We start from the raw sequence: 12,424 nt of genomic DNA, 5'->3' as shown, positions 1-12,424 counted from the left end.
GTCAATATTACCAGCTCCTGATATGATAAGGATTAATTTGACAAAATTCAAAGATTACTGCTAAAACGAAATTACTTGCATGGCAATCCGCGGAGACGTTGACATCGACTAGCTATGACTACTTTGAAACATCATCCTACCTTAAATAAAAAACCTATTCAGATTAACTTGAAAGCAATAAGATAAACATAAACAAATTAAACAACATATATAAATCGAAATCAAAATGCTGCTTACATGTCCTATATCGAATTGAGGACGTTGGCTGGCTTTTATATAAAGAATGAGAACGAGAGCTTATACACACACAACAAACACACGCAAACACACACACACACACACACACACACACACACACACACACACACACACATATATTGAAAAAATTAGTTGGGGATGGCTGGAAAGCTAGGGATTTATGTTTATAAGGTGAAAATCGCATTAAATCAATACCAACGACTTAATTTTGTGTACTTTGAATATATATATATAGCTACGAGGATTGAGAGTCTTTGCTTAAGAGAAGGACACGCGGCTCATACACGCATCAGATAAATATTCTAGCTAAGAGCAGCGTCGGCACTTTTTCCTCCTTAAAATTTCAAATCTTTACGTACCATGCTTGCATGTCACACCAACTGATTGCACTAATTGTTGAGATGATCTCTTTACTCATTCGACCAAAAAATACCCATTGTACAAATCCACACTAGTTAACAATGTCAACAAAGTTGTATAGCTGGTTAGAGCACCCATTTATTAGTAAGCAAAATGTTATTGATTTCAACTCTCAATGAAAAAAAACTATTTTTTTCGACAGTAGTTAACTATATCATTTTTTTAATAAATTAGAATCTGGATTTTGTGATTTCACGTCAAGGTATGAAATTTTTTTCAGTTTTACTTGTACAGGACACCGGTTTCAGTCTTTAAGGACTATTAGTGGTTATGAAAAAGGACATAAATTAGCACTAATATGTTTTTAACAAATGGCGCCATTGCATATTTGATTTATATATTCATGTGTTCTTGGATTAATGATTCCACAATATAATTAAAAAGGACATATATTTTTAATTAAACATCATAAGACAAACAAATAAATTAACAATGAACTAAACCCATTAATTTACAACTGAAATAAGTTAATTCAACCCAAACAGAGAAATGGCAGGAGATTATTAAGATAGTCAATGCATGCATATAGAATATGTCACTAAAATAATTTTCATACAGGAGGCCAAATATCAAATCATCGAAAGCTGCTTACATCTTTTAGAAAATCAAGGACCCTGGAGCTTCCAATTGCTTTTTATCACACCAAATCATCTATAAGTTGTCTCGCGTTTTTGGCCTCTATATATAATTCAAAATTTCAAAGCAACTAGAAATTACAAAACCTTTCCCAATTCTGACTTCAGCGCATCGAATTCATTGGTTTCCTCCAATTGGTATGCGAAACTCTCAAAAAAGAAAGAAGTGAGGTTTGAATGTCTACCCTCGTATATACAAAAGAGAGAAATGGAAAAGCCTTAGAATAATGGTGAAGTGGTAGCCATGGTCTCTTCACTTATATATAAAGTATGAGGTGGTTCTATTCCTAGTCTAATAGAAAATGAAACTTACCACAAAGCTTGAGGTGATACTCCTTAGAATAATGGTGAAGTGGTAGCCATGGTCTCTTCACTTATATATAAAGTATGAGGTGGTTCTATTCCTAGTTTAATAGAAAATTAAACTTACCACAAAGCTTGAGGTGATACTTTAACCATTTCAAATGACAACTTTATACTGTCATTCAATCAACAACTCTGCATAACTTATGCGTTTGTGGTTAATTTTATGTAATCAAATTATTTAAAAAGAACAGATGTGACGTTGATTCAACCTGTCTATGAAATGGTCGTCAGAGTATCACTATTACAAATTCAGATTTGGATTATTTATGACATTATTGTATTGGGTATATTTATACACTATGTTATAGCATAAGAACATGGTAAATTTTGGAGTATTGTAAAAGATATTTTCCATTTATAGTGTTACCTGGTGTGACAGAAAAAGAAATGCCATTTATAGTGAAGAAAAATGTATATGAAAGGGACAATGACTGGTGAGACTTGGACGCATGACAACCAATAATGAACTTAAAAAGCAAAGTTGAATAATGATGAGAGACTCGGTTGGGCAGTCCTTAAGGACTATTAGTAGTTATGAAAAGATTAAATTTTGGACACACATGCGTATACAGGTGTAAATTATAATCACATAGTCGTCAGATTCAAAAGGAAATTTAGAACATAATAAAGTCAAGTCACTTAGTATTGTGGTATATTAATATTCTTTTTACTTGTAAGTGAACGATTTTAGTCTGAATCTCGTAAATTACGAGTTCATAATCAATTTATTTCTCCAACTCTTAGTGTAAATATATGGTTTATATATATAAAAAAGGAATTTAACTGTTTTCCAAGAACAAAGACTACTAACCTAATTTCGTTAGAAAACAAAAAAATAGTTTAAATTCATTCTTTTATAGAACAATAAATAGATTAGAATTACTACAAAAACAGATGCTAATATGTTTTTAACAAATGGTGCCATTGCATATTTGATTTATATATTCATGTGTTCTTGGATGAATGATTCGACAATATAATTAAAAAGGACATATATTTTTAATTAAACATCATAAGACAAACAAATAAATTAACAATGAACTAAACCCATTAATTTACAACTGAAATAAGTTAATTCAACCCAAACAGAGAAATGGCAGGAGATTATTAAAATAGTCAATGCATGCATATAGAATATATCACTAAAATAATTTTCATACAGGAGGCCAAATATCAAATCATCGAAAGCTGCTTACGTCTTTTAGAAAATCAAGGACCCTGGAGCTTCCAATTGCTTTTTATCACACCAAGTCATCCATCAGTTGTCTCGCGTTTTTGGCCTCTATCTATAATTCAAAATTTCAAGGCAACTAGAAATTTCAAAACTTTCCCAAATTCTGACTTCAGCGCATCGAATTCATTGGTTTCCACCAATTGGTATGCAAAACTCTCAAAAAAGAAAGAAGTGAGGTTTGAATGTCTACGTATATAAAAAGAGAGAGATGGAAAAGCTTAGAATAATGGTGAAGTGGTAGCCATGATCTCTTCACTTATATATATATATATAAGTATGAGGTGGTTCTATTCCTAGTCTAATAGAAAATGAAACTTACCACAAAGCTTGAGGTGATGCTTTAACCATTTTAAATGAAAATTTTATACCGTTATTCAATCAACAACTCGGTATGATTTACGCGTTTGCAGTTAATTTTATGTAATCAAATTATTTAAAAAAAACAGATGTGACATTGATTCAACATGTCTATGAAATGAACGTCAGAGTTTCACTATTACAAATTCGACTTGGATTATTCATGACATTAATGTATTAGGTATAGTTATACACCATGTTATGGTATAAGCCAATGGTAGATTTTGGAGTGTTGTAAAAGATATTTTCCATTTATAGTGTTACCTGGTGTGACAGAAAAAGAAATGCCAGGGACAATGACTGGTGAGACTTGGACGCATGACAACCAATAATAAACTTAAAAAGAAAAGTTGAATAATGATGAGAGGCTCGGTTGAATATGCACCAGTTGAAATAAATCTCTCTCTCTCTCTCAACATAAACATTACACACGGAGATAAAATCCTGTAATAAAATGGGGATCAACAAGGCACGTGATTAGAATCTGACGGACCTAACCGAATTTAACTGTAACATCTAGAATGCATGTCGGCAAATACGTGGAGGAACCTCGAGTCACAAGCCCGTTTTACATACTTCCGTCTGCTTTTTCTATTTGGTCATGCATGTGCTGTGCTTTATTTGATATGGATCGAAAAGGACATGATCAGATTAGCTCAATCATTAATAATAAAAGCAATTCTCTAACGTCCTTCCATTCGGTATCTATAGAGATTATAGATTATATATCGATGGTGACATTTAAATTCCTGTCATATTTCCACAAATATATATTATGGCTAAGAGCTAGGGCACGTTTCTGTGTTAACTTGTGAGGGAAAACCAAACATTTGAGGCAGAAAAATCTTGCTCTGCTTTCGATATATATCAGATTTGTTCGCTTTTCCCTGGGAGTATACATTTATTTGCAGATATACGCATGCATGCAATCTCTAAGCAAGTTAATTAGTTAAACTGTAGAATACCAAAATTAAATTAACTGAAAATAAAATTTCAATAGACTTCCTTGATTATATATCATTCGTGAATAAAGTTGAGTATCAATCATAAAATTAATTGGCAGTGTAGAGAATAGCACAACTACTTATAAGATCATGTAAGGTCCACCCTCTAATTAATGTGAGACTCATTTTAAACACGACCCCTAATGTGTGATGAATTTTCAAACTTAACATGTAACAACACAATTAAGGTGGCGTGGAACACGTGTGGTGGCCATTCGACTTCACCATGAAGAAGGTTGAGGTTCCACCATAAAATCAATTGGCAATCTGTTGAATATCTCAACTACTTATAATCACATGCAAGACCCATCTTCTCATCAACATGAGATTCATTCTTAACAATTCGTAGGTACCATTCACAAAAACACTTGACCTCTATAAACAAGTATCTTCTGTGAACCATGGTCCAAGAATTAAATTAAATATTGAAAGTTGAAATTGCCAACCGTAAAATTAATACAGGAAGCATGTGATGGACCTCCACAACAAACACCTTTGGTTGTAGTTAATGGTCGAAGGTTGAGTTGTCGAATGCAAGTCTTTTGATTTTCAGTCTAAAAGAGGCCGACATACATGTATGAAGAATGAAACTGTAGCAGGAGTAGTGTTTCAAAAACACAAATTATTGAATAGGAAGGTGATATACATACCCCTTTTTACTTCTCCCACACTTTTTAATTTTCGGCCATTAGATCGAATGAATTGAAGAAGATCAACGAACATAAATTAACAAAGAATGTGTGAGAAGTAAAAATTGATGTATAGATAGCACACCCCTATTGAATATCTTCGTCATGAGACATATAATAGTATCTAATGAGTGTAAGGTTTGATGATTAAAATAACAAGGGCTGAAGGTCGGTAAGCAGATGATAAAATGATTTCTTTTATCAACATTGTTGGATATTTCGATGTCATCTTTTATGATCTCTTTTATTTTTTTAATGCTCATGTTTAAAGAAATTTATAAATCTGATTCAACCCATATCTGCTAGATCTAGATAGACAAAACAAAATCCAAATCTTGAGTTCGGTTTAGTGAGTAATATGAAGCACAAAAACCCAACCCCGAATATAAACTCAAAATAAATTCGAATAATTTTGAGTTACATTCTAGATCTGAGGGCAATGTTTGTCTCGATCAACTCTGTTTATGGAAAATCTTAAATTTAAAATTTGAATTTAATTATTGAATTGTGCAAATTTATGAATGAAAATTGAGAACAACGCAGGAGATTTTGTTGCAAAACAGCTTGTACCAATTCACATGCCCAATTCAAGTTCATCTTGGACAACTCGAGTTCATAAAATACTTGATGGCCTAGGGTAGGATTGAGTCATGCTTGAATGAATAAAACAAATTTTTGAGGTGCGACTAGGGTTGGTTGGCATTGCAACCTGCCCAACGTATCTTCCCACCTTCGATGCACTTCTAATTCTATGAGCACGGAACTTGTTGAGAATAAATCTCATATTAATAAGATAAGAAATTTTGTATGAGCTTATAAATAAATTGAATTACTATTCATATTATTAATTTGTTTTATAGTAAAACCCAACTTTAAACTTTCTTCATAAATAAAATATTATTACCTAACAAGTTTTAATGCATAAAATAAATAAACACATTTATTTTTATTCTTAAAGTAGATATAAATTTACTTCTTTTTTTGTTGGCTAAGATATAAATTTACTTTTTTTTTTGGCTAGGATATATATTTACTTTGACATCATTTACTTCTTGCGTGTGAAGTATATTTTCTCAAATCCAAAATCAATAGCCTAACATAGGAATCCGCAGTGGCAAAGCCATGAATTGCCGATGGGAGGGGCGAACTTAAAAAGTGCAAAGTTAAAAAAAAGGGCAACAACCAAATTACAATTGTTGCTGGTGAGGTTTCATGTCATGAAAACGTGCATAATAGATTATTGTCAATAAAAGCAAATACATGTATCTCAATGTAAACAATCATGCTATCATTTAACCATTGATCCTGACCGTAATAAAACATCAATTGTTGCTAGCTTTTTTTGGCAATGATGTGATCTTTAGGTTGACAATAATCATTTTGAAGAGTGTCTACGAATTGCTTCGCGATAATTAGGTGAATAAGAAAGCATTTGACGTCTATGTCCAATGTCTGCAGGAAGATTAGCCAATAATTCATCCAACTCAATAGGCTCACTTTGTTGTGAACTACCCGGAATATTTGAAGGAGGATTTTAAGCACTGTTTTTTTATAGTATCATTGCATTACTTAACTGTATCATGGAAAAAAAAATCTTAGACTCTTAGACTGTAGTGATATGACTAATAACTAATCAATACAACAATTCAATTAATCAATACTAATAATTATACAAATTATTTAATAAACAAAAAATCAATTCAACTAATCAATATGAATAATTGTAGACATTATTCAATAATTCAATTAATCAATCAATAATCAATAACCATATTAATGTATTATAATATGATTCTATACTAATTATAGAAAAATTTGTATTGAATAATTAATTAGGGTTTGAAATAATATATAAATTTAGAAAATAAAAAATTTACATAAAATTGGGAAGGATGGCGTGACTGGTGGTGATTGAAATGGAAGCTAGGAATTGGGGGATTTGTTGTGTTTGGTAAAGTGTGAGTGAGAGATGGGAAATTGAAAGGGGTGATGGCTAATGGGGACCAGCGGTACACACAATATTTTATTATTGTTTTTTAATGAAGTTGTAAAACTATGTCATTTTAGTTAATAATTTTTTTTTATAAAAGCAAATCCTGCAGCGCACAGGGGCGCTGCACAGCAACAAACGCCAGAAAGCCACCACACTTTCCAATTTCCAACCAAACCAAAGAGCCGCTCCTGGGCTTGTTTTCCGGCGAGTAGAGGGGCAACGGCCACCCCTTGCCCCTATGTAGCTTCGCCACTGGGACTCTGGATCCATTCCTCTTAATCTATCAAATTAGGGAATCCGTGCCGTTAAAATTTGATCTAATGATCTATAAACAAGAACCTACTTTAAAAGTTATAATAACTTCAACCGTTGGATGAAATTTCAACGACACTGATTCTATAATTTGGTGGATTAAAAGGAAGAGATCTGGAGAGTATCCCTTTCCTCTAACATATATCAATGATTGCTTGGTAGACTTAAAAAAGTTATACGAGGTAATCATTTATCAGCAAGAGAAATGCTAAAAAGACTTTCTAAAAAATAAGATTATCCATCACCTCATTTTTTGACATAATTTTTATACCAATATTATAAAAAAGTATGTCAAAAACCCATAAAAAAATTCACTTTAAGATAGCGTGCTTATCATTTATCTCAAAGAGGCAAATCCTTATGTATATTTAGATGACATGATTGATGTCATAGTTTCGTACTCTTAACCACCTAATGATATTTTCACTTATGATTAAATATAAAAATCAATCAATAAACTGTTCGACCATAAAATAAGAGAGGAAGATATGAAATGGATTGTGCATGTATTATGTCATGTCATGTCATATCATTTAATTAGTGGAAGCTCTTTTATTAAGATTTGATACGTACTATCTTCATGTTTTTATTACGAGGCCCAATGTGCGCCGATCTTTTCAATTTTACACTCGATGTTAACATGTTATCACGTCACACACAATATTATAATCTAATAGTATTTTTTATACATTTACGGACTTTTTAAGTTTAAATCTTGTTAGTTGCAAGTTTAATATTAAAATATTTTTTTATATATAAGTGAGATATTAAGTTTGAATCTCGTTAGTTAGTAACGAGTTTAATAACAATTTATTTCTTATAAAAATAAAATAACAATTTATTTTTCAATTCTCTTAATATAAATATATCATGTAAAAAAAAAATATCGTCACACGACCCCTGCCGCTATATATGAGATCCTAGGGCCTTTATATCATGTGGCTACACCCTACATTATTGGATTCTTTATGCTCCCCTTTCTGCATATTGTGACTTGATCAGAGTGTTGAAACTTAGGCTTGGTTTGGTACTGAGGTGATTCTGAAAAAAAACTGGTATAAAAAAAAGTTGAGAGCTGCTTTTGTGTTTGGTAAACATTCAGCTTCAGCTTTTTTTTCGCAATTTTGGGTGAAAAAAGCCAAAAACAAGAAGCTGCAAAATCCAGCTTTGAAAAACTTGTTTTTTTTCACATCTGTTTTACATAAAAGTTTACCAAACACTATAATACTGTTGTTTTTTTTCAAAAATACTTTTACAAAAAAGTTTACCAAACACTTTGCTGCTTTATTTCACAGCTGCTTATTCTCACAGCACAGCAGAAGTAGTTTTTTTTTCAAAGCACAGCAATACTAAACTAGCCCTTAACCGTCCTAGTTACCCTTTTCGTTTCTCATCATCTCACTCTTTAAAAAGGCTTAAATTATCCGTGACATTCTGTTGAATTATCAGAGAGACGAGTTGAATGTCCACTTCCAACAATATTGATATTATCCTCAACTTATTAATTATCACCTGCATAATCCGTTAAGTGTGGAGTTTTATCACAAAAGACATCGGTATTAGTTAGAATGAAGTTATAATAGTTAAACTTTTTTTTCTCTAATATATGGTCGATGTGAAATATTTCAACACATTATAGACAAACTGTAATTTCATACATTTTAACTTTTGTACATGCAATTGTGTAGTCCTCTCTCTGTCGGATTAAAGTATCCACAAGAATACTTGAAGTTCTTAAGATAATAAAAGAAAAACAAAATCAAAAGAAGATTCCAAATTTCTAATTAAGAAGTTAAGTTGAAAATAAACAACTTGTTAGGATGTGATAATCCATCTTCTTTCTGGGTCCTCTTTTGTTTATATTTAACAACTACCAGGAGGTTCATTGAGTGTGGGAGTTCCTGAGTGCTATTCATGTTGACTAAATGCATTTTTGGTGTTATACGATAATTTTTTTATGCCCGAGTTACATTGTTACGTGGTATTAATCTTTATCTGTCATAAATCTAAGTATAATATTAACAAAGTTATACACACGGTTTGTAACATAAGTCAACTGATAACACTATGTGATAATATGACAATCATATTAAAAAATGAGAGTGACACTTAGTTTCATTGTTGGTCACTCTCATTTTATTTATTTTTTCCATCAATTTGGTCACCATGTTTGATTTTGTTAGCTATTTAAGGACAACTTTCAACTTAGAAATATTCGACTGATTAAGCTTTTAGAGGCATTCGACTCATACATGGGCATATTTGTGTTTGAAAATTATTTACATTCCTAAGGTGTGCAAAAAGAAGAGGCCTGCTTAATAGGCTGCTTAGGCCCACTAGGCCCAAACCCAAACCCGACAACAAGAAAAAATCTCAGGCAAAAATAAAGATCCAAAAAATGGAAAAAAGAACTAAATAATAATAAAATAAAATAATGAATGCTTCTTCCACCTTCAACTTCCCGAACCTCGCTCCCGTGCGCAGAACCAGTCATGCAAATCCGCAGCCAATCCCCAAACCTCTGATCGCCGCCTCCTCCTCCGTACCCGAACCCGGTTCCGACCCACATGCCCGGAAAATCAAGGGCAGCCCTCAGCTGGCACGATGGTCCCGGGCACGGGCCATACGCTCGGGTCGGAAATTGGACCGCGCGGGACAGAGGACCCAATTTCTGGAGCCGAACCCTCCGCTGCATCCCAGCGACGGCGTATCGCTAGATCCTCATGATAATACTTCATCGGGAAGCGACGGCAGTGACGATGACTCGGAGATGACGGCGGGGAAGTCGATATACATGGTTTCTGACGGAACTGGATGGACGGTGGAGCACTCTGTCAACGCCGCGTTGGGGCAGTTCGAGCATTGCTTGGTCGATCGGGGCTGCGCCGTCAATACCCATTTGTTTTCTGGGGTAAAGTTCGTTGCTTTATAATCTTGGGAAATTGGCTAAAATGATCAAACATCAAAACCCGATTGCTGAATTGATCAAAATTAAATATCAATTGTAGAGCGATCAGATAATCGATGACATTCTGAAACTGAATTGATCAAAATTAATATAATGTTTGTAGCTTAAATGAAAAAAAAAAAAAAACACCCACAAATAATTAGCAAGGAGAAACTGAATAATAATGATTTTCTGCACAGTAGTATTTATATATTAGATCACCACTAATCAAGGTAAACAGTTTTGATTATGAAAACTGCTGACTAGGACTTGAGGTGGCAATCTTTCAATTAGTACTTGATCCAAATTTTCTCACAAATTTATAATCTTTGGTGAATAATGTTTGTAGCTCAAGTGAAAAAGTAGCTCAAATTAGTACTTAATCTAAATTTTCTAATAAGTTTATAATCTCTTCTACTATGATGTTTGTGGCTTAAGTGAAATGAAAGTAGACCAAATCAGTACTTAATCTGAATTTTCTAATTTTGTAATCCTTGATACTGCCCTGTGTTGATTCTAATTTAGAATGCAAAATGGGGTATTGTGAAATCTTTCAGATTGATGATGTAGAGAGGTTGATGGAGATTGTAAAGCAAGCAGCAAAAGAAGGTGCTATGCTTGTGTACACTTTAGCTGACCCGTCAATGGCAGACTCTGCCCGGCAAGCATGCACGCACTGGGGCATACCAACGACAGATATGTTAGGTCCAATCACTGAGGGCATTGCTACCCATTTGGGCGTTTTGCCCTCCGGCCTCCCTCGTGGGGCATCAGGCCGGAGCTTTCCTCTCACCGATGAGTACTTTCGTAGGATTGAAGCCATTGAGTTTTCAATCAAACAAGATGATGGGGCATTGCCCCAGAACTTGCACAAGGCTGACATTGTTCTTGCCGGGGTCTCACGAACTGGGAAGACCCCATTATCAATATATCTTGCGCAAAAAGGTTACAAGGTTGCAAATGTGCCTATTGTGTTCGGGGTTCAGCTGCCAAATACCCTTTTTGAGGTTGACCCGGAAAAGGTTTTTGGTCTGACTATCAATCCTCTAGTGTTGCAAACAGTTAGAACAGCAAGAGCTAAGACTCTGGGGTTCAGTGAAGGAATGAAGAGTAACTATTCCGAGATGGTTCATGTCAGACAGGAGCTGGAGTTTGCTCGAAGGATTCTTGCACAGAATCCTGTCTGGCCAGTAATTGGTGAGAATACTGCACTTTCACATCTTTACACATATCGGTTTTCTTTTAGTGTGTTCTTCTTTGGTTTTCCTCTTAGGCATCAATTTGGTAATGTGAAGATTAATATAGTAATCATTGCCTAAGTTAATCGTGCTCGTATTTTGTTGATTGCAGAAGTAACAGGAAAAGCAATAGAAGAAACTGCAGCTGTTGTATTGAGACTTTATCACGACCGGAAGCACAAGTGCTCTATGCCAAGAATATCAAAACGCTACTAGAAACGGAAATTTTGAACCAAGGAAGTAACATCCGAACTGTCTGCAAACCAAAATATGAGGTAAAAATATGCTGAATGGCATGCCTCTTTTATATTATATACCCTTGATACATACATAAATAAACATATATAGTGTTACCTTTACGTGAATATATTTGTTGTACCAAAACATGAGGTAAGAATATGCTGAATGGCATGCCTCTTTTATTTTATATACCTGTGATACATCGTAAACATAGATATAGTGTTACCAATACATGAATGTCGAGTATAGCCATGCAGTTTCTCTGCTGAAAAGATTTCTTTGGTTTGAATCAAGCTTGCACACGCGTATGATACAAAATTAAAAATGCTAGTTGTCATTTCGAATGTACAAGCCCGTCACCATTTGCATTATATCCTGATGAATTAGCAGGAAATAGAGACAGAATTATCCTCATGGTTTTCATCACCTTATAACTTTACATGTACATTTACCAGTGCATGGCATGCAACTTCAGGAGGCTCGACCCAGATGCCACACTTTTTGTTTACTCATGGCGGGGTTGGGTTTCGTGTTGGGTGTTTTGGACAACCCTGATTACATAGAATGCAATATTTTGAGCGATTTTGAGTGTGTCATTATTATTATAGACATTTACTTCTTTCCAATGTAATGCCTTGTTGATTTGGTTTCTTCTTTATATTTCATTGTAAATTGTCACCATATGTTAGGTTCTTCATCTTAAATTCTAAATTGACCTCTGTAATTTATGA

General features: G+C 33.8%; 2 protein-coding genes across 8 annotated transcripts in view; one reads left to right on the top strand and one right to left on the bottom strand.

The window, feature by feature from the left end:
• Positions 1 to 3,159, bottom strand: part of LOC126586327 (gibberellin 2-beta-dioxygenase 8-like) — a 19,583-nt gene extending 16,424 nt beyond the window's left edge. The window contains exons 1-2 of one of the 6 annotated variants that reach the window (XM_050251143.1): positions 3,006 to 3,155; positions 1,271 to 1,400 (exon numbers count right to left, since the gene is read on the bottom strand). The gene's annotated coding sequence lies outside the window, so the exon portion shown is untranslated. Of the gene's footprint in view, positions 1 to 79; positions 121 to 237; positions 446 to 1,270; positions 1,571 to 2,875 lie in introns of those variants that run through there. The other 5 variants (XM_050251146.1, XM_050251141.1, XM_050251142.1 and 2 more) reach the window with 5 other exon arrangements.
• Positions 3,160 to 9,672: 6,513 nt separating this feature from the next.
• LOC126586644 (pyruvate, phosphate dikinase regulatory protein 1, chloroplastic-like) lies at positions 9,673 to 12,424 on the top strand. 2 transcript variants are annotated; one of them, XR_007610870.1, is made up of 4 exons: positions 9,673 to 10,179; positions 10,773 to 11,412; positions 11,566 to 11,728; positions 12,149 to 12,424. XR_007610870.1 is itself a non-coding variant. In XM_050251558.1 (3 exons), exons 1-3 carry the CDS (start codon positions 9,703 to 9,705, stop codon positions 11,667 to 11,669), a joined length of 1,221 nt encoding a protein of 406 aa, XP_050107515.1. In that variant the 5' UTR covers positions 9,673 to 9,702; the 3' UTR covers positions 11,670 to 11,982. The 2 variants fall into 2 exon arrangements, 1 of the variants encoding a protein (XP_050107515.1); XM_050251558.1 differs by lacking the exon at positions 12,149 to 12,424 and having other exon boundaries at positions 11,566 to 11,982.

Source organism: Malus sylvestris, chromosome 10 (assembly GCF_916048215.2).
Source record: "Malus sylvestris chromosome 10, drMalSylv7.2, whole genome shotgun sequence".
Taxonomy (NCBI): Eukaryota; Viridiplantae; Streptophyta; class Magnoliopsida; order Rosales; family Rosaceae; genus Malus; species Malus sylvestris.
Note: the sequence above shows the minus strand (reverse complement) of the source record. Positions and strands in the feature narration are given on the sequence as shown.

Coding starts and splice junctions, on each gene's coding strand:
- LOC126586644 (XM_050251558.1), top strand. CDS start 9,703: ATGAATGCTTCTTCCACCTTCAACTTCCCGAACCTCGCTCCCGTGCGC. Junction 10,180..10,772: donor ATACCCATTTGTTTTCTGGG/GTAAAGTTCGTT, acceptor GAAATCTTTCAG/ATTGATGATGTAGAGAGGTT. Junction 11,413..11,565: donor TCCTGTCTGGCCAGTAATTG/GTGAGAATACTG, acceptor TGTTGATTGCAG/AAGTAACAGGAAAAGCAATA.